At 35.5% G+C, this 27096-nt stretch overlaps 1 protein-coding gene and 1 non-coding gene across 2 annotated transcripts in view; both read left to right on the forward strand.

Moving 5' to 3' along the window:
• The window catches only part of LOC127845485 (uncharacterized), a 59355-nt gene that overhangs the window by 13914 nt on the left and 18345 nt on the right, over window positions 1-27096 (forward strand). The window contains exons 2-8 of the mRNA XM_052376416.1: window positions 11656-11802; window positions 15107-15297; window positions 16430-16539; window positions 17672-17761; window positions 18916-19023; window positions 19314-23686; window positions 26638-26721. Coding sequence (XP_052232376.1) covers window positions 11699-11802; window positions 15107-15297; window positions 16430-16539; window positions 17672-17761; window positions 18916-19023; window positions 19314-23686; window positions 26638-26721 — 5060 coding nt within the window. The 5' untranslated portion in view covers window positions 11656-11698. The remainder of the gene's footprint in view (window positions 1-11655; window positions 11803-15106; window positions 15298-16429; window positions 16540-17671; window positions 17762-18915; window positions 19024-19313; window positions 23687-26637; window positions 26722-27096) is intronic.
• On the forward strand, window positions 10901-11063 carry LOC127846804 (U1 spliceosomal RNA). Its single transcript, XR_008033685.1, has one exon. It is a non-coding gene; the product is annotated as a U1 spliceosomal RNA (small nuclear RNA).

Raw genomic sequence — 27096 nt, forward strand, 5'->3', positions numbered from 1 at the left:
ACAGAATCCTGCTGGGTTATAACAGTTTTCGATGATTCTTTCTTAAAAAATGCCTAGATGCGTTCAGTATCTTCCGAGTCCTTTTGTTTTATTTTGTTTGTGTAAGAACGCCAATTGTGAGACATTTTTTTCTGTTTTCACGTTTATATCTTGGCTTGCACATAGCCCGGATGAAAATTCGACTGATTTCCGGTAATTTATTGATGAAACACCCTTCTGGCGCAAGACCGGTATCCAGTAAAATAGTCACATGATTATTACGATTAGTTGCCCAGTTTACATGACGTAAGTTAAGAGCTATATTTAGAATAACTGGGATTCCCAGATTTTTTGTGTTCGTCTGGAGAGAGAGAGAAAGATCGTTGTACATGGTGCAAATTGAATAATTGTCGAATGCCCAAAGGAAAAATAAACATTTCTTTGAGAGAAAATATTATATTTTGGTGAAAAATGATATTTTTGGTGGGGAAATTGTATTTTGAGGGGAAAAATTCTGGTAGGGGAAGACGCCGAATATCGGCGTCACTTTCTTAGTAAAAAAAACCCCTGGGAGAAAATCATTACTTGAGTTTGGAAGTCGGTCATGTGCAGGCAAAAGCTAGTTTACAACTAAGTCAAAAGTTTGTTTGCACTCTAGAAGAAGTTTCAGGTGCAGAGTCATTTACCAATTCAGTTAACACCTTCAATGTTCTTACTCTCTTTATACATATATTTAATACATTATGCAGTTATGCTAAATCTGCCAATGTAGGGATGGCGTTGGTGAGGTGGGGCGGAGGGTTGGGGTGGAGGCATGAGTAGGTCTAAAAAGTGAAAAAAAAGAGTTGTATACTAAGTATTTTTCGCTGTTAACCAAGATCTATAACATTGTTAGATTTAAATTCAAATGACCACCTACCTAACAAGCTTGTATTTATTTAATAACAATGTACAAACAAAAATATTAATGCAAAATTTCATAACGAAACTAAATAAGCGTACATATACTTATAAGTTCCTTTGACATGGACAGGGATTTCTACACTTTATCCTGCAGTTAGTTACAAATACTCAATCAAATTTGGTGTAACTTTGCATGCATATAAAAGGCAATGTAGGGATTAAGTACAACCCTTCATGTTTCACCTTATGTGATTGATCAGGTCACTGTTACTAAAAATAGAAACAAAAAATCACACAAAATGGATCCTAGGATAACTAAAAAAGTACTAAGGGTGCTTTGATGAAATTTTGTGCACTTATAAAGGGCATTATGGAGAATATGCAGTACCATATTTCTTACCTAGTTGAAATCACTGTAACTGAAAAATAAATATAGAAATGCACACAAACTGACTCCTGTAATTACTGAAAAAGCACTGAAGGTACTGAAGTAAAACATGTAATTGAAATTTTTTCTTTTAAATCATTCGTTAAAGTACTTACATATTTTTAGAACAACTTCATGTGATACTTTTTTAGAATAAGTGACTCTAGGCAAGCCTTCAGCATTGTTAAAAATGAAAACATCACGTATTGCATCCTCTCCACCCCTGTTATTAAGCATTGTTAAATACACAAGTTTAAGCCCTGACCCGGCAATATTTTCAGCCATATGCCTTTTCATTACACTTCATGAAATAAGTGGGCTCAATGTTGGACAGTTCTGGGCTTTAGCACTGTTGAAAGCAATTTTGTTCGACACAGCCAATGGGGGAAAAGCTGTGGGTCATTAGATCTTTTGAAGACAAATTCACAAATTGGAGCAACTTTCTAAGTGCTGCCACATCTGCCATAGCATCGTGTGCATTATATAGTTCACCAAGCACTTGTTAAACTAAATCAACTTTCTTCAAGGACTGCTTTGGATATAATTTTCTGAATATTGATAAAGAATCGATAAAAGCACAGTTATACAAAATATCAATATCACTTACATTTACCAAGATTGAAACAAAAATTGTTAAATCAAAACGACTACCATTATGAACAACTAAGCACACATTTCGAAACTGTTCAAGCCAATGTATGTCTTTCGACAGCCACTCATATTGACACTTGCTGCACAACTTATCCAATGAATGTCATTGTCCCAACACTGGCTGCAAACTTACCCAATGAATGTCATTGTCCCATCAGTCATTGAAATGCCTGTAACTTGTAAAGCCTCTTGACTTATTATGCCCCCCTTCAAAGAAGAGGGGGTATATTGCTTTGCTCATGTCGGACGGTCTGTCGGTCGGTCTGTCGGTCCGTCCACCAGATGGTTTCTTGATGATAACTCAAGAACGCTTAGGCCTAGGATCATGAAACTTCATAGGAACATTGATCATGAATCGCAGATGACCCCTATTGATTTTGAGTTCACTTGGTCAAAGGTCAAGGTCACAGGTGAAGGTCACAGTTACTGGAAATAGGCATTTTAAGGATTTAGCATGGTTCAAACAAGGGAAACAACTACCGTTTATGCATGTTCTTTTTGTTACAGCATTTGCCTCCCTTGTAATTTATATAAATTTTACCAAATGTAAGGCGAACTTCATTTTTGTAATGCATTGTACCACCACCACCACCACCACCACCACCACCACCGTTGTTCACAGTGACAAAAAACGTATTCACACAATGGCTGCTACTACAACTTATAGCCCATATAGGGGGCATGCATGTTTTACAAACAGCCCTTGTTGGAACAGTTTGCGTGAAGTATGTTGCGAACTGACTACCAGACTGGACTTCCACCGATGCATATGAGTAACCTGCGGGAGTTCCCTTCCTTCAACTGGAAACATAGTTGACCTTGCAATCTAGAAAAATATTGACATGCAATATCACATTTAGAATGCAACTAAACATAATATATTGGAATTTTATTAGGTTAATAATCATACTGCTATCGACAAGCCATAAAATGTGTGAACTGCTGATCTACCAGACATGAAATTTCAGTGTTTTTTTTATGGCAATTTCGGGGCCGATATTCGGCCCCATTCCCCTCAAAAAAGAGTATATATTTTTCCCTAATTTTGTAGAAAAAATCCCCTCGAATATTTAAAAAAAAAAAAAAAAAAAAAAAATTTTTTTTTTTAGAAACAACTGTCTTATGATAAATATATCTAAAATTTATTTCATAAACAACTAACAAAGTTTATAACTATAATTAGTAGGATTTTTTATTATTATAAAGAATTATATTAAATTAGTTTTTCCCAAATCAGTTGACTTTTCACATGAATTGCATTGTTTCCCAAAATGGCCAGGAATAGGCGTGATCATGTTACATTGTATCTATATTGTGTCAATATTTGTTGATAAAAACATTCATATGTGGTCCATTTTATTGATAAAAAAGGCTCAAATTTGCCATTTTATGGATTTAAAAAATCCCAATTAGACTCAAATTGGCTTGGAAAACTGAGACTTTGCATGACGGCTGAACTGTCTGAAAGTAATGTTGAAAAAATCATTCACATATATATCAGAAAAAGGACTGAGACATTCAGCTGTAAATATTACATTCATACATACATGTGTATTCATAAAATAAATATCATTACATATACAAGAGTGAATTTTTAATTTTCCCCTTTTCCTTAATAACGACGCGTTTTTCCCCTTTGGACGGGCCCCGCCACCATTCCCCTATAGGTGAAAAAAAACACTGAATTTGTTTATAGAAGAACAAAACCATGATGTTTTAAGAAGATTATTGTTTTTTTTTACATATGAGCTCATCTATTTTTTGAAAAAAAATTATGAGCTATTGTCATCACCTTGGCGTCGGCGTCGGCGTTGGCGTCCGGTTAAGTTTTGCATTTAGGTCCACTTTTCTCAGAATGTATCAATGCTATTGCATTCAAACTTGGTACACTTACTTACTATCATGAGAGGACTGGGCAGGCAAAGTTAGATAACTCTGGCGTGCAATTTGACTGAATTATGTGCCCTTTTTATACTTAGAAAATTGAAAATTTTGGTTAAGTTTTGCGTTTAGGTCCACTTTTCTCAGAAAGTATCAATGCTATTGCATTCAAACTTGATACACTTACTTACTATCATGAGGGGACTGGGCAGGCAAAGTTAGATAACTCTGGCGTGCATTTTGACAGAATTATGTGCCCTTTTTATACTTAGAAAATTGAAAATTTTGGTTAAGTTTTGTGTTTAGGTCCATTTTATTCCTACAGTATCAAAGCTATTGCTTTCATACTTGCAACACTTATTAACTATCATAAGGGGACTGTGCAGGCAAAGTTATGTAACTCTGACTGGCATTTGGACAGAATTATGGGCCCTTTATTCTTAGAAAATTGAAAATTTGGTTAAGTTTTGTGTTTTGGTCTTCTTTACCCCTAAAGTATCATAGATATTGCTTTCATACTTGGAACACTCGCAAACTATCATAAGGGTACAGTAAAAGGACAAGTTGCATAACTCTGGTTGTCATTTTTACGGAATAATGGCCCTTTTTTGACTTAGTAACTTTGAATATATGGTTAAATTTTGTGTTTCGATCCACTTTACTTCTTAACTATCAAGGCTAATTGCTTTCAAACTTCAAATACTTTCATGCTATCATGAGGTTACTGTACCTGGCAAGTTGAATTTTACCTTGATCATGAAACTTCATAGGTACATTGATCATGACTCACAGATGACCCCTATTGATTTTGAGGTCACTAGGTCAAAGGTCAAAGTCACTGTGACCCGAAATAGTAAAATGGTTTCCGGATGATAATTCAAGAACGCTTATGCCTAGGATCATGAAACTTCATAGGTAGATTGATCATGACTAGCAGATGACCCCTATTGATTTTCAGGTCACTAGGTCAAAGGTCAAGGTCACGGTGACCTGAAATAGTAAAATGGTTTCCGGATGATAATTCAAGAACCCTTATGCCTAGGATCATGAAACTTGATACACATGTAGGTAGATTGATCATGACTAGCAGATGACCCCTATTGATTTTCAGGTCACTAGGTCAAAGGTCAAGGTCATGGTGACCCGAAATAGTAAAATGGTTTCCGGATGATAACTCAAGAACGCTTATGCCTAGGATCATGAAACTTGATAGGTACATTGATCATGACTGGCAGATGACCCCTATTGATTTTCAGGTCACTAGGTCAAAGGTCAAGGTCACAGTGACCCGAAATAGTAAAATGGTTTCCTGATGATAACTCAGGAAAGCTTATGGCTAGGATCATGAAACTTCATAGGTACATTGATCATGACTCGCAGATGACCCCTATTGATTTTCAGGTCACTAGGTCAAAGGTCAAGGTCACAGTGACAAAAAACATATTTACAAAATGGCTGTCACTACAACTTAGAGCCCATATGGGGGGCATGCATGTTTTACAAACAGCCCTTGTTAATTTTATTAACCAGGTTTTCCGAAGGAAAAAACTGGTTATTAGATTGGCGAATGCGGGCGGGCTGGCTGGCGGGCTGGCTGGCTGGCGGGCTGGCGGGCGGGCGGAACAAGCTTGTCCGGGCCATAACTATGTCGTTCATTGTCAGATTTTAAAATCATTTGGCACATTTGTTCACCATCATTGGACGGTGTGTCGCGCGAAATAATTACGTCGATATCTCCAAGGTCAAGGTCACACTTTGAGTTCAAAGGTCAAAAATGGCCATAAATGAGCTTGTCCTGGCCATAACTACATGTTTGTCATTCATTGTGAGATTTTGAAATCATTTGGCACATTTGTTCACCATCATGGTATGGTGTGTCGCACGAAAGAATCACGTCAATATCTCCAATGTCAAGGTCGCCACGACTAAAAATAGATTTTTTTTTTTAAACAAACTTACAAAGGGGGTTAATTTTGTTTGTTCATTTCAAAAGTTCAGTTTGACTTTTCTCCCTTTATCAGATTTTTTTTTCACAGTGAAAACCTGGTTTTGTGACAATTTTGTCCCTTGTGTTAAACTTTTATTTGTTTATATCCATATCCGAATAGTTTCAGTCCGGATTTGACACTTAAAAAACTATACATAGATCTTAAGTAATATGAGCATTTTACTCGATACGGTTACTTTTTTTTAATGTCAACAAAAAATTGTGTTGAGAAAGTTTATTGATGTAAGGAAGACTGGTCTTTGCGATGGAATTCTTTCACGAGAAAAATCGATCACTCGTCGCGGTTATGTAATCCAGTTACATTTTACACAACGGTTAGAGTTACGCCCCTTTGAAAAGTTTTATTTACTTTCTACGCAACATTGTCCGGCGAAAATAAATGGCGGAAAATGAAAGGCTCGACGATTTCAAAAGATATTTCCAGCGAAAATATAAGGCACTGGCGATTGGGAACGGCACCTAGGATCGTTGGGAACGCTAGATATGGAGATTGGGAAAGGTCTGGTGCTAAAATTGGGAAGCCTCCGGTAGGCTTTGAGAAAGGTACCGTTCCCCGCTACTAGTTAAAGAAGGAAAAAAAACGCTGTGTCTAACAGATCAATGAAATGAACAAAATGCGATTATATATCTGCCTTAGAGTTTCCTCAAATAGCCTTATTAAGCATGACATTTTAGCAGTTGTTTCCACACATAACAGGACAAACTTCAATTTGTACCATTAGATACAAGCAAGAGTGGCGAAGGGGAGAAAAAATGACTGAGAGTAATATTGCATTAAGACATCTTAATTAGTGAAGGGGAGAAAAAATGGCCGAGTTTGTTTTGTACCGTCTGCTATGCAAATTATAGGGATCACTTCTCTGTCTGCTTGTGTGTCTGTCTCTGCCTGCCTGCCTGCCTGCCTGTCTGTCTGTCTGTCACGACCGCCACACCTTTGTCCGGAGCATATTTATAGAAGTACTAAAGATATTTTAACCCGATTTGATATTTGACCTTGATTGCCCTTTCATTAACTTGATACTTGTATTATTCTATCAGGCACATCTGTATGGAGGGGGCGAAAAGCTCAAGGGGAGAAAAATGGCCAACAGTTGCGATCATGTTAAAATCAATAATTAAGGTGGGGGAAAAATTTGGCGAGGGGGAAAAAATGGCCGGGAGTCATTTTAAAATAAATTCTTAAATATAGGGGGGTGGGGGGGGGGGGAGAATTGGCCGAGGGGAGAAAAAATGGCCAAGAGTCATGTGCCATTAATTTTTTAAGTAGGGGGGAAAGATTGTGAGAGTCATTTTGAAATAAATTTTTAAATAGGGAGGGGGAAAGATTGGCTGAGGGGAGTAAAGGGGGGAAAGATTGTGAGAGTCATTTTGAAATAAATTTTTAAATAGGGAGGGGGAAAGATTGGCTGAGGGGAGTAAAAATGGCAGAGTCATGTTAAAATAAATTCTTATGTTGGGGGGGGGGGATTGGCTGAGGGGAGAATAAATGGCTAAGAGTCATGTTGCAATTAATTCTTTAAGTAGGGGGCAAAAATTAGCCAAGGGGAGAAAAAAATGGCCAAGAGTCATTTTGTAATAAATTCTTAAGAAGGCAGGGGGGAAAGATTGGCCGAGGGGAGAAAAAAAGGCAGAGAGTCATGTTGCAATTAATTCTTAAAGTGTGGGGGGGGAATTTGGCCAAGGGGGGGGAAAGATTGGCCTGGGCCATTTTTTCCCGGGGGAAAAAACGGCCAAGGCCAATCTATCCCCGGGGAAAAAATGGCCTAGTCTAAACTTTGCCCGGGGAAAAAATGGCCTAGGCCAATTTTTCCCCACAGAAAAACATGACTGGGGGAAAAAATGGACGGCTACACCGGGGCCCTTAGAGGGGGGAATTTTGCATCATTTTGGGCGAAAAGGGGAATTTTAGATCTTTTCACCAACCATTCAACACCTAAAATTGCTATATTTTAATGTGATTTACATAAATATACATTTAATCAAAGGTAAGTAGCACAATACCAGTAGGCAACATAGGTATAAAAAGTAAAAAAAGGGGGGGAATTTTTAGCTGAAATAGGGGAAAAAGTATACTTTTTCCATGGGTGAAGCCGTCGATATTCTGCGGTAAAAAGTGCAAAACAAGGGCCCTGGTTCATTGTAACTAAATTATATCACAAATGATTATGAATAGACATTTCCTTAAAAAATTAAAATTTAAAATCGAACATGCTGTATCTTTATTGTTACTGTCATTTAAATGATTCATTATTGAAGCAGTTATTATACTGTAGACAGTGCTGAGTACACAGAAAATCTGGACAAAACTGGATTAAGTGTTGGTTTTTATGAAAACAAGCTTAGCAGGTATACTGACCTTTTGAGTAGACTGCGATGCTTTGACAAAAGGGATTAACATGTGCGTATGCAACTCCTTGCTGATTTTTTTCTGCGAATTGTGATTTTTTTTGTGAATTAGGAATTTGTTATTTTGAAATTGGAAAAAATGGTCTTATTGGGAATGATGCAGTTTTACGGTACCAACTTTATATTATTAGCGGAAAAATGCTACATGGTAAAGTTCAAAACACATACTAGTATATTCCTGTATGTCAATGCAAAAGTAGGTTTTAAATTAAATTAAAATACAAAAAATTAATAAATTAATGTTTAGCTTAATCTGTAAAAGTTGGTTTAAACATTATCAACACACAAAAAACAAGATGCATACAATGCTAAAAAATAGGTGCAGATCAACTTATTGTAATTCTTGACATAACTTGACAAATTCATGCATTCCATTATTATGCATTAAATTAATTTCTCTTTGTTTGTGTACGATACAAAGACAAATGAAGCATAAATGACATGTCTATAATTAGTTTTTGTTAAGTCCCCCACTATAGTAGTGGGGGATATATTGTTTTTGCCCTGTCTGTTGGTTGGTTGGTTGGTTTGCACCAACTTTAACATTTGCAATAACTTTTGCAATATTGAAGATAGCAACTTGATATTTGGCATGCATATGTATCTTATGGAGCTGCACATTTTGAGTGGTGAAAAGTCAAGGTCAAGGTCATCCTTCAAGGTCAAAGGTCAAATATATGGGTCAAAATCGCTCATTTAGTGTACACTTTTGCAGTATTTCAATATTCAAGATAGCAACTTGATATTTGGCATGGTGAAAGGTCAAGGTCAAGGTCATCCTTCAAGGTCAGATGTCAAATATATGTGGCCAAAATCTCTCATTTTATGAGTACTTTTGCAATATTGAAGATAGAACTTGATATTTGGCATGCATGTGTATCTCATGGAGCTGCACATTTTGAGTGGTGAAAGGTCAAGGTCAAGGTCATCCTTCAAGGTCAGAGGTCAAATATATGTGGCCCAAATCGCTTATTTTATGAATACTTTTGCAATATTGAAGATAGCAACTTGATATTTGGCATGCATGTGTATCTCATGGAGCTGCACATTTTTAGTGGTGAAAGGTCAAGGTCAAGGTCATCCTTCAAGGTCAAATATATGGGTCAAAATTGCTCATGTAATGTCACTTCTGCAATATTGAAGCTAGCAATTTTATATTTGAAATGCATGTGTATCTCATGGAGCTGCACATTTTGAGTGGTGAAGGGTCAAGGTCAAGGTCATCCTACAAGGTCAAACGTCATATAGGGGGACATTGTGTTTCACAAACGCATCTTGTTGACATTATAATAACCTATTAGTCTTCGATATGCCATTGTCATGTATTAGTACTGAAATCAACATTGATTTTTTTTTTAAAAAGTCAAAATTGACTCATATTTTGAAAGAAGAGAATACATTTCAAGTAGAAGACATTTTTTCACATTCTTGTTTGTATAACTGGAAATGTTGTAGTCACGCTCTTGTATACATCCTTTAATTTTTTTTGTTCGTTTGATATATGCAGGGATTTCAACAGATTAAAAAAAATATGAGTCATTGCTGCCCGAGCTGAAATTTTGAGGTAACAAATTAAAAATATTACTGAAGTAAATTTTTCAGCATGGCAATATTATTTTTTCATGAAGTATTTTTTTCTGTTTTATTAAACTTTTGAAATACAAGTACCAGTAGACTAAGAGTAACAAAATGTCTTTAAAAAATACATCGCCTTTATTAAAGTATTAAATAACAATATAATAATTTACAACATAGACAATTTTAATGCATTTGTACACAATAATCACTACAAAATATATAAAATGTAAAACTGTCATCTTTCTCCTTTTGTTGAGACAACAACCATGGAAAGGACTTTCGTTTCATCTTTGAATTTTCTATTCATTTTCATGTGTGACTAAGGAGCCATTTGCCCAGTCTAATTTGCCAATCAAAAGAAGCTTAGACCGAAGATGAATTGAAGTTATAATACTTTTATGTTTATTTTATGTGAATAAATGATTATATTAAAAAAAAAAAATGAATGAAATTTTACAAGATTTTGTGTGCCAGGTATATGTACGTTTTTGTTTTTATTTTGTTGAAGTTTTTTGCATACTCTTTACACATTGCTAGAGTTAATGCTGTTGCAATAACAATTCCAAAAAATGTTATTGCAAATAGAGAAAGGTATGTATATAAATACAGGTGCATTCCTAGTATTCAAGGGAGAGAAAGCCAACAGTTGATATGACTAAAGTGCTCCACCATACATGGTTCACTTAACATCTTAAGCTATTTATATAGATTGTGTGGGCTTTACAAGAAGCATAGGATATTTACAAACACGGTTGAGTGAATATCTTAAGCTATTTATAGGTTGCCATATGCTTTGTTAGATGATATTTATAAAATTTTGTTCACTTCCGTTATGGAGGTATTGTCATATTCTGTGATAAAACATTAAAAAAACTAATAAATGACTTATTAAAAAACACATTAAGAAACAAGATTATATTTGCTATCTATTTAGGGAATTATTAAAATGGAAAATCTATTCCAAAATAAAATTTTGTAAAAGATTCATTGATTCATGACTTCAGTCAAATAAACATGATTGTGAATATTGTGACTGAGTATAAGTTGTAATGTGACCTCAACAAATCATACTTACCTGGTACAGGGAATACCTTGATCAGTAAGGAGGTTTCCCCAGGAAGAGGCCCTCCCATTGCACTTCGGTTGGGCTGACGCCTGCGATAGCCCCAAATGTGGGTTACTCGGGTACGCAATTTATTTGTGTGGGGTCTGCGTTCGCGCTAACCCTGAAAAACTTAAAAATGCAATTTGACATGAACTTATACCCCATTGAATACTGTTTGACTTTTGTTTATCATAGCTATAAGGTTTAATTTTCCCCAACTTCATGGTTTATTGCACTATTTTTCTATAGTCAAAAGCCACAGACTGTTAAATATAAAGAGAAAATAATCACTGCAAGTAAATGACATTGATTTAATAAGTGGGTAATATGCACCTTGTTTACTAGCCGCCATTAGTTGAAAGCTTTCCTTAAACTGTTTCCTGAAGTTGGCAAATCCTGTCTTATATGAGCAAAAGGAGTTACTTCTCCCTTTAAAATTTAGGCTGGAATTACCCCTGGAGTTTAGGCTCTTTTAGCAAAAAGAATTTTTTGAATTTGTATTGCGTTTAATAAAAAATAAATTTCTGCTAGATTTTTGAAACTTTACTGAGCAGTATGCGATCAAGATTACGTAATATTTATGTTTATCTTTAATTAATGAAGCCTGCTCACAATTACCACACTTGGTAAAAATAAACTTGCCTAATAATCAATATTGTAAAAAAAGTCTTGTATATATATTTGAATCATTTCTTTAATTACTTTTGTTTTTTTCAGGCTTGAATAAGGGCTTTTAAATATTTCTGGAGCAAAATCAACCATGACCGACAAGGAAGTCAATCAAAATAACAATGGCATGTCCATGTTCCATCTGCGCCGGATTGGCCAGATGGCAAGCAAGCCTGGAGTTGCTGACACCATGGAGTAAGACTTTCTAAATTCACCTTGTGGTTGAACCTCATTTAACCCTTTCCCACTCAGAAGCAAATTGAAAATGGCTATGTGCAAACAGCATAAAACCAGAACAGCCTGAGAGTAACTTGCAGTCTGTTCAGGTTTAATGCTGTTTGCTGCTCATAATAACTTAGTATCTCAGGGAAGGAAAGGAAGCTTTATAAACTTGAATCTAGTAAGACAAGTCTAAATTAAACTTTCTAAGGGACTACAAATGCATCAAAATACGTATCTAAGTGGTAAAGGGTTAAGGGGTATTTAACATTTCATGCTCAATGTGACAATTTTAGTACAAACTTCCAAAATATGTGTTCAGATTTCCAAATAGTTTAATCAGTTGCCATTGATTACTCCCGTTAAACTGATCACATGGACAGCACGATGCCATTCCTTATTGAGACATAAAAAAACCCACCAGCATTTATTTTTTTAGTGGGTACCACAAAATGGTTTTAGTCTCAATCAGAATTTGTTAACTATATGTAATTTAAAGTAAACAATTTCAAATTCAGAGCAGAAAATAGATAATGGAAAAAGTAATTATTGTTTTTAAATTAAGCACCGAAATTGACATGCACGCATCATGTTGAGTGTGATAATTTGTGGAAACAGAGTCAATTAAAGTTCACAACATATTAAATATTGAATACAATACAATCTACAGCAAATACTTCATTTGAGTCATAACTGTTTCTGCACTACATCCAATCGTTACTGAATTCCAATTAAGTGAGGTGGAGTTATATCTTTGCCATTAAGAAATCAATTTGAAACTGTGCTGTCAATATGTCTGTTACTAAGTATCGGTATAATTATTTTACCAGTATAAATTAAAATACAAAAAAGTTTTTTATGTCCCCCACCACTATAGTGGGGGACATATTGTTTTTGCCCTGTCTGTTGGTTTGTTTGTTTGCCCCAACTTTAACATTTTGCAAATACTTTTGCAATATTGAAGATAGCAACTTCATATTTGGCATGCATGTGTATCTTATGAAGCTGCACATTTTGAGTGGTGAAAGGTCAAGGTCATCCTTCAAGGTCAAAGGTAAAAAAACAACACATTTCTTGTTTATTTTGTTATTATTTAGCAGCATTGATGTGAACAATTATGTTTTAAGGACTTTTTATGCCCCCTTTTCGAAGAAAAGGCGGCATATAGCGATCGGACTGTCCGTCTGTCTGTCTGTCTTTCCATCACACTTTGCGTAGGTTTTGAAAATGCTCATAACTTCTATGTCCCTTGAGATTTAACCTTCATATTTGGTATGCATGTGTATATGGACAAGGCCTTTCCATAAGGACAAACTTTTTACCCCTGTGACCTTGACCTTGAACTTAGGGTCCGCGTTTAGGTTTCGAAATCTGCGTTTAGGTTTCGAAAAATGCTCATAACTTCTATGTCCCTTGAGATATAACCTTCATATTTGGTATGCATGTGTAAATGGACAAGGCCTTTCCATACGCACAAAAAAGTTTTACCCCTGTGACCTTGACCTTGAAGTTAGGGTCCGCGTTTAGGTTTCGAAATCTGCGTTAAGGTTTCGAAAAATGCTCATAACTTCTATGTCCCTTGAGATATAACCTTCATATTTGGTATGCATGTGTATATGGACAAGGCCTTTCCAAACACAAATTTTTTACCCCTGTGACCTTGACCTTGAACTTAGGGTAAGCGTTTAGGTTTCGAAATCTGCGTTTAGGTTTCGAAAAATGCTCATAACTTCTATGTCCCTTGAGATTTAACCTTCATATTTGGTATGCATGTGTATATGGACAAGGCCTTTCCATAAGCACAAAATGTTTTACCCCTGTGACCTTGACCTTGAAGTTAGGGTCCGCGTTTAGGTTTCGAAATCTGCGTTTAGGTTTCGAAAAATGCTCATAACTTCTATGTCCCTTGAGATATAACCTTCTTATTTGGTATGCATGTGTATATTGACAAGGCCTTTTCATACGCACAAAAAAGTTTTACCCTTGTGACCTTGACCTTGAAGTTAGGGTCTGCCTTTAGGTTTAGAAATCTGCGTTTAGGTTTCGAAAAATGCTCATAACTTCTATGTCCCTTGAGATATAACCTTCATATTTGGTATGCATGTGTATATGGACAAGGCCTTTCCATACGCACAATTTTTTTTACCCCTGTGACCTTGAACCTAGGGTCCGCGTTAAGGTTTCGAAATATGCGTTTAGGTTTCGAAAAATGCTCATAACTTCTATGTCCCTTGAGATATAACCTTCATATTTGGTATGCATGTGTATATGGGCAAGGCCTTTCCATACGCACAAAATTTTTTACCCCTGTGACCTTGACCTTGAAGTTTAGGTCCGCTTTTAGGTTTTGAAATATGCGTTTAGGTTTTGAAAAATGCTCATAACTTCTATGTCCCTTGAGATATAACCTTCATATTTGGTATGCATGTGTATACGGACAAGGCCTTTCCATACGCACACAAAATTTAACCCCTGTGACCTTGACCGTGAACTTAGGGTCCGCGTTTAGGTTTTGAAATCTTTGTTTAGGTTTCGAAAAAAACTTCTATCAAGCGTTTATAGGGGGATAAGTCATCCTATAGTGACAGCTCTTGTTGATCTTCATTAAGAGCTATTTTTATACTGCATATGAAGATGATACACTGTATAGTGTTTTGAAACTGCCTATCATTAACTAAAGCATTATAAAGAGCATTGAACATGCAGGGCCCTCAATCTGTCAAATCCACGGCCGAAATTCGGTCGCATTCCCCCCCCTGAAAAGTATACTTTTTTTCCCTTTTTTTTTATAGATAGATGTCTTATGATTATTATATCTCAATTCTATTTTAATTTAATCTTGTCAAACATACTAAATTATGAAATAAGCAATTAATATAGTTCAAACATGTACAAATGTAATAATTAAATAGTAAGTAAAAAATCCCCCCAAAAGGGAAACACCGCGAAAATTCCCCCTGCTATGGGTAGCGACCCGCTTCCCCTAAAATGGATTGAGGGCCCTGAACATGCAGTTTTAATACTGGCTGAGAAGTTCCTGTTTTTTCCCCAAAAATTTGCTTTCTTGACCCTGACTATGAAACTCAAAGTATTGCTATTTTTATGAAATAAATATTTTTGCATAATCAAATAATATCATTGGTTAAGTAGGAAGGCAATATTAAAACACTGCATAGTATGTTACTGCTGAAAAATCTTAATGCCTGTATTTTGCGCATGATTTTACATAAATATTAAACATTACTTGACTGGGAAAAAAAATGGAGCCCTGTATTTTCAGTTTCTACAATGTCACATACATTATTGGCCGCAGTGTGGACAAGGTTGATTTTGTGATTGACTCCAATACCTACATTCAAAGTGCCTGTATATCGCGATGTCATGCCAGAATAGTAAGGCAGGCTGGTAACCAACATAGGCTGTACGATGACAGTCTGAATGGAGTCTTTGTAAATAATATCAAAATTGCAGGTAAGTTTGGATTATTATATGAGTCACACTCAGGGAAAATGGGGCTTAAAGCATGTGCGTAACGTGTTGTCCTATAGAAGCTTGTGCTGTCCTTACAGTCTAATCAGAGACAACACTTTCCCCTTATATTTTTGTATACAAGAGACTTTTAAAAAATGCATAAAAAAAGAAAGTGTTCAACAATTTCTTTTGTTTAACTAGTTTTTAACAATATTAAGAGGTAAGATAGTTAAACAATAATTGTTAATACTTTTTTTTTTTTACAGAATTCCAAATAAAGTGCTGTCTTTACTTGATTTTTTTCCACAATTTGGTGATATTATGATTTAAAAATTTGCAATTTAATTCAACCAGACCCATTCTGAATATGGCAAAAAAAAATCACTGTACACATCAAGATGAAAATTCATTGGTAGAAAGCTTAAACAGTTGGGCAAGCTGTTCTTAAAATTTAACTGCCACTGCATGAAGAAGGTATTTCAGGCACAACAGTGAAACAACGAACTAAAAAGCAAAGTTAAGCTATTATTTTATTTAACCATTTTTGAACCAACTTTCTAATAACTAACTTGACTATATTTTACTGGACTATTTTGTATGTAAAGCATGAAATTTTGACATTTACCGGTAGATTCATTATTTGTTAAATGTGTCAGATATGCTTTCAAATGCATTATTTTGGTAATAGTGAATGGTGTATCATGGTTGATTACATTTACTTTTCTAGTTACCCGTAGACAAATTAGATGTAAAAGTTCATATACCTGAGAACAAAAAACTCCTGGTTCTGGCAAGTGCAGCATAGAAACTCCACAGACCTTGTTAATATAATATTTTGTACTATAATTTTTGTACACCATCTGTTAATAACAGAGTTATGGCCCTTTGTATCTTAAAAAAATGCTTTATTAGCCGAGTGTCAAATATAACACTTTTGTGTTCAGAAGCATATTGGCGGGGGATATTAATTCAACAAAGTTGCTTGTTTAGATGGTCTTCTCCCTGACCTTTCTTTGAGATCATAATAGAAGAATATTAATAGAATACAACTGTCATTTGTTATTAAATAATGTATGCTAAATGTATGACGGCACATAATTACAAAATGCAACGATCATGTATGGTTTATCAGGAAGCTGTGTATTGAGGGAAGGTGACCGGGTAACGTTTGGTCACCCCACGGGCATGAGGATCCCTGCAGGGAGCAGGGTGAGGCAGCCAGACTCTGAACACCAGTTTATGGTAAGGAACCGCAAACCACTGTATGGGGTCACATTTTCTGGGAAGGTACTTAAACCATTACTGGCAATAAGGTCTGATAATCTTGTAATGAAAACTTTCCCACTTCTAATGTACTGGGTATTCAACAACAAATTGACACCAATGTAGCAAACAAATAGGGATCATCACCTTGGAAACGGTAAATGCAAACCACTGGTAATCAAACAGGTTTAAGGGTTAGCAAAACCTCAAACATTAGTATATATAGTATACTAAGTAAATGAAAGATATAATTGTATTTACTTCATCGTTGAAATAATAACATTACTAAAACATAACAAAACGCATTCATATGAATTGTATTAATACAAATCAAACAGGTCTTTAAAGTTTTCACACCTATTGTGACTCATTTAATAAAATAAAAGTTGTTTCCTGCACTACATCCATCAGCTTTGAAACAAACCATTTATGTATGTGAATCTTTTAGATTGCATTTTAACAACAAATCCCTATTTTTTTTCCCATTTGAGCGGGCACTGACACATTTAAAAAAATACACCACAAGTTGTGTTCTGATTTTTTTTTAACTTGTTAGCAGTGCTCCAGCTAGGCTTAAAAGTAAGGGCACAGCACCATGCTGTTCCAAGGTCTCACCCTGCTATCCCAGACAGACATATTACATTTTTTCAAATCTTATAACATTATTGTGCAGCAAATTATATCTAATGTTCATTATATTTACACAATTTTAAGACAAAATATGTTTTTAATGGGAGGAGAAGAAATTTGAATGAAAATCCATATTACAGAGAGGTTGTGCTGAAAGTTTGTGTGTAGGTAGCGAACATGCAGACCTTGTTATCCCCATGCTTTTAAAAGCGTGGGTGTATTGTATTGATCTCCATCTTCCTGTCTGTCCGTTCGGCCACTATCTCCTCCTACACCATAAGCACTACAACATCGAAATTTACACACATGGTAGCTAGGAGAATATGTGGGATGGTAACGGCGACGGAATTTTGATCCGACCCCTGGGTCAAAAATTATGGTAAATAAATGGGTAAAATGGGTAAAAAACCCCTCATTTTACTAACAACATGTGACGCACATGATAATAACTTTAAGCTATTGTATCCAATCATGATTTCAGTTTGAGGCATGCCGCTGTGAACTGCAAGTCCAGACAGTGGCATCAGACGAGACTGACATTGTGAAAGGTGGACTAGAGGAGGAGCAGAAGGTACCACAGAGAATGCAGTATTACATGTATTCCTTCTCTTATCAATGCTAAACTGGAGGGGACCTTAGGTTTGGTCTCCATCTGATCTCTGTCTGTACATATATTCACACAATTTGATATTTTAAGTATGAAAGTTAGTATAAGTATAAACTGAAATATACATGAGGATTTACCCGATTATGCACTTAAGGTTTTTTGTCACCAGAGGCCAAATATCTAGTTATCATAACATGAAACAATCCTTTAAATCTAATAATTTTATTACTATTAAAGTCAGGGGTGTGATTTTTCCTATTTTCAGCTGAATTCCTCCCTGTCAAACTAATTTTACAAATAGTTGTAAACTTTGCTGGATCTATTTATAAACAAAGAGTTTATATAAAACTTTTTAAAGGGTTGGGCATTTTCCTTGACTGAGGTGGTTCTTTAATCACTCCCCTGTAATGTACAGGTTATACTCATTTAAGCCAGTACCTGATAGACACTGCCTGTTTTTCATTTGTCTTTTGATCATTCTCTCTATTGTACATCTGTCTGTCTGTCAACACCATGTTCAATATTAAATTGAATATAAACTTAATAACAACAAAATTCTAAAAGTAACAAACTTAAGAACATCACTTAGAAAACTAACAAACTTTTAACAGAACAATATGATATTGCAAACTTCTTAACATAGTTACAGAAAGTTAAAAACCTTTTTAAGATAAAATGTTAAATAGATTTGAAAAAATATGTGATAATGTGAAGTCATCTTGATCATGTTCCAGTCTATGAAACTGTTGAAATTATCTTTTAAAAGAAGAAGCCTTTTGAATTTCTTGGCAAGTGATTTCAAAAATGTTTTCCAATAGAATTGATTGTTGTGAACTATAAGCGTATGTGTATTCCATTATTTCATTAATAAAATTACACACCTACCAATGACTTCTAGCAAGTCAAGTGTTCTGTCTCTTTATGTACCGGCCGGTATTAAGTGTCAAGATCCATATTGCATGGGTTTGAATATATTGAGCCAGAAGGACAGTGTTACACTTAGATATTTGACAATAATTCACAAGTATTAAGGGAACACGATTCCTGTGGCATTAAGCTCATCTAAGATACAGCTTGCTGGGCCAAACTTTTGTCAATGTGGTTATGCTGTTTGCCAGGCTGAGTTCAAGAAGCCAGAGGTAGTGGTAGAGGCTGGCAGCAGATCGGTCACTTCTCATTGTAAAGGTCCAAGATTCCAGAGAGAGACATTGAAACACGATGATGTGGTATGTGCAATCAGATCTGTGACTTGTTGAACTGTGATTATAAACCTGCATGTCGATTGCTTATATTGTTAAGAGATGAATAATCATAAAATAATTTAAGGCAAGATTTTTTTATGTTCTTAGAGCTTAATTGATATGAATTCTTGAAGGCTAAAGACTTTATTTCAAGATTTGCCTTTAGATGCATTTTTAGTCTTAATCATTAGCTATTTTATGGACAGTAATGCTTTAATTAAAAAACATTTACTTAACAGAAAAGTAATCTTGGGTTGTTTTCATATCTCAAAAAGGCATTAATGGAGAAAGAAAAGAAATCGGCAAACCAAAGTGTGCCAGACCAGAAAGCACACACAAGCCATAATGATATTGAAAGCAAAACACCAGAAAAAAACATAAAAGACTCTGCTGTTGCAAAAGAGACTACTGACGTTGTTAACTGGAATCAATCTAGTAACGAATCTGGGAAAGACATTGAAGAAATTCTGGAAGTAGACATGGAGCAGATTGAAACTGAAAGTATCCAGCGGCCACATGTGAGAGGTAATGAAGTCCAATCTGAAGAGAATATCGCTGCAGATATTGAAGGCACTTTTAAAAACATCATTAAGGACTTGTCATCAATATGTGAGATTGAATGTGGTTTGAAGAATGCAGTCCAGCAGAAGTCACCAACTAAAGATGCATGTATTCAGACCTCACAAAATTGTGTAATGCGTTCAAAATCACCAGTAAAAGATGCAGAAATGCAGACCTGCATGGCATTTGAGGTCCAACTGAATGATTATAATGAAGAGGTATCTGTTGTGAAACAAAAAACAGTGAGTGAAACAGAAATTAACATTTCTGAAGACCTTAAAGATTCAGTTGGAAGTGATGAGAATACTGAAGATGTATGTGGTGATGTTACTATAAATTATAGTGCCAAAACAAACATTATTGAAAATGAGATTGTTGCAGGAAAGTTGTGTGAGCTAGAGAATAGAGATTTGGCTGCAGAAAATAAATGCATTGAAGAAGAAAATTCTTACCTTGGCAAAGGAAGTACAGCTTCTCTTGTACACATTTGTCAATTAGATGTAGAAAGTGAACATCAGGGTGCAACATGTGTTTATGGTACCTCAACATATGTTAACAATATTACAGGAATTATTGTAAAATGTTCAGACAATGTTGCTGAAAATGAGAACACAGTTGCAGAGGAAGTTTTACAGAATACAGACAACATTGCTGAAAATGTTTCAGAAAATGATGAACACAAAGGAGTCTGTATGAACGCTGAATACATTTCAAAGAGTAAAAGTTGTACTAAAGGCATTGAGGATGATGTTGCTGTTCAAAATAATGCCTTCATTAGAGTGGCTGTGAATGGTGCTAATGGTGGAGTGAATGCTGTACTTACTACATTAAATTCAGAGAGTGATGGAAAAGAATACACCAAAGAACAAGTTGATATGTATGTTGATGCAAAACTTGACATTGATGTTGACAGCACTAAAGTGGATAATAATTGTGCAACAGAAAATACAGAAGTTTCATCAGATAATGATTTGGTAGTAAGTGAAGCTGATAATTCTGGAGTGACAACTGATTGTGATTTACAAAGTGGAGGCAGAGTAGATGTAAAAGAGAGAACAAGTTTAATTGGGGAAGGAATGGATTCCGAAAATTGTGATAATCACTGCATTGATGCTGAAAGTTCTGACTGTGAAAAAAAGACAGAGGACAATTATGGTGCTTCAAATGATTATGATGAAGCCCCTGTTGAAATAGGTGCTGAAGAAGAATGTGGTGAACATGTTCGGTCAGAAGCCAGAACAAAAGTTTCGTATTTTTTATCAGATTCTGTAGCATATGAAGATTCAGACATTAACGACGAAGATTATACCGATGCGCCGGAGAAAGTTGAAGGAGATAATGTTGAGTGTGATGATGTGGATAATGAAATAGATCACCAATCTTGTTCATCTTATAGTAAAGGGGAAGGAGTTGAGTCTGACTATGATCAGTATTCTGCTAAATATGAGAGTAACAATGAAATAAATTCATGTTTTGGGTCAGAAGTCAGCAATGAAAATGACAGTTCTGAAGATAATTTTTACGAAAATGATGATGGCCTTGAATCAGATTTGGCATACACAGAGACTGATACTGATACGGCCGAGAATTACACAACTTCCAAAGAAGCGCCTGTAATATCTACATCAGGTGAAGATTATAACAGTGCTATTGAAAGTGAATCAGATGAGGGAAACATTGTTGTAAAAAAACTCAGCAAAAGCTGCTTTGGTGAAATACCAGATGCAAACGTGATTCACCGAGCTGGAATGGGAAATTCATTGAATGATACTGAAATTAGTTCATTATACGAAACTGCCAGTTTAGGAGAAAGTGGAATGTCTTCTCTTATAAACAATGACAAGTCAATATGTTGTGACGAAATAGGAAGTATGGTTAATGAAATTATTGTATCCACCAATGATGAGGATATCTGTGTGGAAAAAATGGAAGAAAATGATAAATGTAAGCAGAATAAGGCTGATGAAGATTGTGAGAAGGCAATATATGAATATACAGTTGTTAAAAGCAATAATGTTGTTGATGAAACCAATGCTGTTTTGCAAGGCAGAAAAAGGAACATGTCTTCTGAAATAGATGAGAGCTATGGAAATGAAGTGACAAGAAAAAGAAGGTGTACAGGAGATGGGAATGATGAACATGCAACAGTGTGTACTGTTAATGCTGAAAGGGTTGCAGAGAAGAAACAAACCACTGGAATAGTTAAATCAGCGTTTGCAAAACTGAAATTGCAAATGAAACAAGTATTGAAGATGAAGTCTAGTAAAACATTTGATTTGACAAAACAGAAGGACGATGAAACTCTTGATGAGAGTGAATCCTGTACAATTAGAAATTATGAAAAACTTCATTCTGAAACGGAAAGCACTATGGAGAGGTTGGTTCAAAATGACCTTGCAGTTGCAATAGAAATGAATAATGACCATGTTGATTGCCTTGGTAATGATTCAGAAATGTTAGAAAATAAGACCAAAGGTTTGGAGACTGTAGCAAAACTTGACAATATTTATAACAACTTGAACCAATCTAATTTGAAAAATAAAGATAAAGACTTCATAATGGGAGAAAAAGAAGCTCAAATAGGTGAGGACAAGGCAAGACATAATAATATGAATGACACAGTGAAAGTGTCTGATTCAAAATGTACTAACAACATTGAACTAGACATTTCAAAAGTTATTTTGGAAAGTGGAGATATTGGGTCTGAGAAGAGTGGAGTTAATGATAAAGAAAATGTGGTCATAGCTGATGTAAAATCAGATGCAGCAAGTAGTGCAATTTGTGTTGATAAGAAGACTGCTGATTGTAGGAATAATGGTTCATTTAAGAACATAGAAGACATAGTTACAGAAAGATGTTGTTTAATGGATGCAGGTAAAATGACTTTAACGAATGAAGATAATGAACCATTATATGATGATAAAAAAATAGGATATTCACATGATGTCGCGGAAATTGTGAATGAGTATCTTGGAAGAGATGAAATGCAGGAAAGTGTCAATATAATAAAATCTGAAAACGTAATACAAAATAATCTGAATACTGATGAACAAAAAGCAAATGAAGATTTGGATAGAGTTGATGCAAGTGTTGATGAGACTGATACCAACAGTGACACTGAGTGTTTTTCTACCAGTTGGATGAATGCTAAAAGTAGAACACCTTCAAAAAGCAAGGATCATTGGGAGGGCACTGTTATGTCACCAGTAATAAACCTTATTGGAACCAGCCAGTCGAAGAGCAGGCAACCACAGTCTTCAATCATAGCCGAGAAGGGAACCAGTAGGTCAGACTCTGAAAGCATTTCAGTGACCCAAGCAGAAGATGATGCAAGAAGTGTCCTTAGTTGCCAGTTTTCTGATGATGGCGATTTTGGAGCAGATATTGATTTTGAGCACTTTGATGAAGATGAAAATCATGAATCAGCTGCTGATAAAATTACAATAGATGGTGGTCATAGTTCAGATACTGTATCTTTGGCACTCAAAGACAGTGATAACCAAAAGATGGACTTAGGATCCTGTTCATATGAACAAGCAGCAATACTGCCCTTAAATACTTCCAATTCAATGTTAGTCAAGAAGAATAAAGGTGTCAAAAGAAAATGTCAGTTTGAAGATGATCCATATGCATATACCACACCACTAAAACTGTCCACAGAGAACGTCTGTGATGTTTTCAAATGCCCAGAATCATTGCATAAGCAAAGCTTGGGGCCTTCAGTTTTGAAAGATGACACAGATTCCCCTGGCATCTCAGGGACACAGTTGATAGAGAGTTCAGAATCGGCAGACTTCAGAGATCTTACCATGTCACAAGTTTTCAAGGTTTCCCACAGCTTAGAGGCTAAAGCAAATGACACTTGCATGTCAGGAAAGAAACGCTCCAAAGCCAAAGATCTCTTGGAAAAGTTGAGAGCAAAACGACAGATCAAGGAGGAGAAGGTTGATAACAGTGAAACTGTGAATGAGTCAAGTGAAGGACCTGTGCAAGGAACCAGTTCTGAGATGGATATCTACAACTGCACAGAGCTGGCACGGACAAAGGCCCATGAAATGCTGTCTTCCATTGATATCCCTGTATCCAGGTCTGTATTTTTTGTTTATTTACAGGGCTTTTTTTTTCCTTCTTTGGGACCCGCCGAAAAACGGCCCTTTGCCCTTGGATTTTTTTCCCTTAGTAGGTAAATTTTCCCCCAGACTTCATTTTTTTTCCCTAAAAAAATTTTTTTTTTTTTTTTTTTTTTTAACTTTAAATACATAAGTTAACCTGATCCAGTGTAGAAAATATAACATATTGCATAATTAAATTATCTGTTACCTTTAATTTGTTTTAAAAACAGCAAAGTATGTTAAATTGATAAGTTAAGACTTTTCTTATTTTCCCCAGAATCAGGCGTTTCGCGTGATTTTTTTCTCCAAAATCCAGCATTTCGGGCGATTATTTTTCCCCTCAAAAAAAGTCCAGGCTCTTTTCCCAAAATAAGATAAAAAAACCCTGATTTATATTATTATAGCCTCGATTTACATAACTTTCTGTTGACAAGCATATCTTGTGATAAACATGTACATGTATTCAGAATCTGTTAATTGTATTTTTAAATCTTAGAATTTCGTGATTTCGTTTTTAATCACTTTCAATTCACAGAAATATTTTCATTGTAATTTTAAATTATGTCTCTTGTATTCTTAAGTGGTCAGATTCTTGAGACCACATTTAAATCACATTCCATTAACATTGCACTAATTGTTAATGTCCAATTACCGAACACATGTAAAGTAAGCATGGATAGAGGCATTTAAGAATTGTATAACATTGACAAAAGAATTCAATGCCATCAGTCACGATAATTTCTATTTCTTTTGTTTAAAGTCTTTTTCCCGTAATTCTTAGTGTGTTTCTGTTTACTAGAATAGTATATACATGAGCCTTGCACTAGGAAACTGACCCTTATTGCATGTGCTGTTAGTGCCGCCCTAGATTAGCCTTAACAGTCAGCACAGGCTTATTAGAGATTACACTTTACGTTGTTATGGTATTTTTAGCTCACCTGATGATGGTGAGCTTTTGTGATCGCTTTTTGTCTGTCGTGCGTCTTGTGCCGTCAACATTTGCCTTGTTAACTCTCTAGAGGCCACATTTATTGTCCAATCTTCATGACATTTGGTCAGAAGATTGGTCTTAATGATATCTTTGATGAGTTCGAAAATAGTTACGTTTGCTTGAAAAACATGGCTGCCAAGGGGCGGGGCATTTTTCCTTATATGTGGCTATAGTAAAATTATGTTAACAACCTAGAGGCCACATTTATTGTCCGATCTTCATGAAACTGAACGGGGCATTTTTCCTTATATGGCTATATATGGCTATAGTAAAATCTTGTGAACACTCTCAGGGTTTTTTTTGGCACGATTTTATAGCCTAAATTCGGCTATGTTCCTAATCCCAAAAAGTATACTTTTTTCCCAAAATGTGGCAAAAAATTCCCAATTTCCAAAAAAAAAAAAAAAAAAAAAATTATTTATTTTTTTAGAAAGAAGTCTAATGCGTATTTTATCTCAATTTTAATTCAATTACATCTAACAAAGTATTATATGATTGTGTTCTTTTAATTTGAATGATTATAAAGAGTTATATCAAATTTAGTATTTCCCTAATCAGTGGACTTTTCGTGTGGGAAAAGAGGGCTAATGAATTTATTTTCTCAATTTCATGAAAATGCCGATAAGATTCCCAATTCCAAAGCCATTCATTAAACTTGGTCAGAAAATTCATCCCAATAATATCTTGGACGAGTTTAAAAATGATGCCCATTGGTTGAAAAACATGGCCGCTAGGGGCGGGGCATTTTTCTTTATATGGCTATCGTAAAACCTTGTTAACACTCCAGAGGCCACATTTATTGTCCAATCTTCATGAAATATGGTCAGAAGATTTGTCTTATTGATATTTTGGATGAGTTCAATAATGGTTACGTTTGCTTGACATACATGGCTGTCAAGGGGCTGGGCATTTTTCTTTATATGGCTATATATGGCTATAGTAAAATCTTGTTAACACTCTAGAGGCCACATTTATAGTCCGATTTTCATAAAACTTGGTCAGAAGATTAATTCCAATAATATCTTGGACGAGTTCAAAACTGATGCTGGTTGGTTGAAAAACATGGCCACCATAGGGGGTGGGGCATTTGTCCTTATATGGCTATCGTAAAACCTTGTTAACACTCTAGAGGTCACATTTATTTTCTGATCATCATGAAACTTGGTCAGAAGATTTGGCCCAATGATATCTTGGATGAGTTTCAAAACTGGTTTTGGTTGCTTTAAAAACATGGCCACCAGGGGCGGGGCATTTTTCCTTTTATGGCCATATATGGCTTAAGTAAAACCTTGTTAACACTCTAGAGGCCGCATTTATTGTTCATGAAATTTGGTCAGAAGATTGGTCTCAATGATATCTTGGATGAGTTCGAAAATAATTATGTTTGCTTGAAAAACATGGCTTCCAATGGGCGGGGCATTTTTCCTTATATGTCTATAGGAAAATCTTGTTAACACTCAAGAGGCCACATTTACTATCCCATCTTCATTAAACTTGGCCAGAAGATTCATCCCGATAATAGCTTGGATGAGTTAAAAAATGATGCTGGTTGGTTGAAAAACATGGCTGCCAGGTGGCGGGGCATTTTTCCTTATATGGCTTTAGTAAAACCTTGTTAACACTCTAGAGGCCACATTTATTTTCCAATCTTCATGAAACTTGGTCAGAAGATTTGTCCTAATAAGATCTTTTTATCTCAGGTGAGCGACTTTGGGCCTTTCAGGCCCTCTTGTTTTGTTTAAAGGAAGACTTTCTAGTGGAAATCCAGTGTATGCGAAGTGTCGTCCCTAGAGTAGTGTACGGATAGCACAGGCTAATCTTGGATGACACTTTACCCACTTGCATTAAGCCTCGTTTTTTTCCATAGTGGGGCTCATATATAATACATATATACTGGTGTGTATGGCCACATGAGTTGTTTGCGTCTCTACACAGCTGTTGTTCACTGCTGGACGCCATCAAGGACATGTTCGTGAAGACTCCTGCCCTCTCCACCAATCCTCGTGTACAGGCTTGGAGGTACTGTGCATGTATCATAGCAAAAGTTCCCATTATTCCAGTTATTAGCATATGCACAGGCCTGTCCTATGTGTTTAACAAATAATTTTTTTGATTTTTCTTTTCCAATTGTGGTACCAAGCATGTACTGTTGATCCTGTAGTTATTTATTTCTTAAAGGGACCTTTTCACAGATTGTACTGAAGTTTGTCATTTAAATGCTTTATATTGATAAATGTAAACATTGGATCTAAATAGCTGCAGTTAAAACAAGAATACAATTAAAGAAAGAAAAAAAGTAACCCTCAACTATATAGGCTCGAACCACTGACCCCTCCTGGAGTCCTGGAGTAAAAGTCTATAGCTAAGATGACTCGGCCATCCGTACTCATACAC

The sequence above is a fragment of the Dreissena polymorpha genome, chromosome 9, assembly GCF_020536995.1.
Source record: "Dreissena polymorpha isolate Duluth1 chromosome 9, UMN_Dpol_1.0, whole genome shotgun sequence".
Classification (NCBI taxonomy): Eukaryota; Metazoa; Mollusca; class Bivalvia; order Myida; family Dreissenidae; genus Dreissena; species Dreissena polymorpha.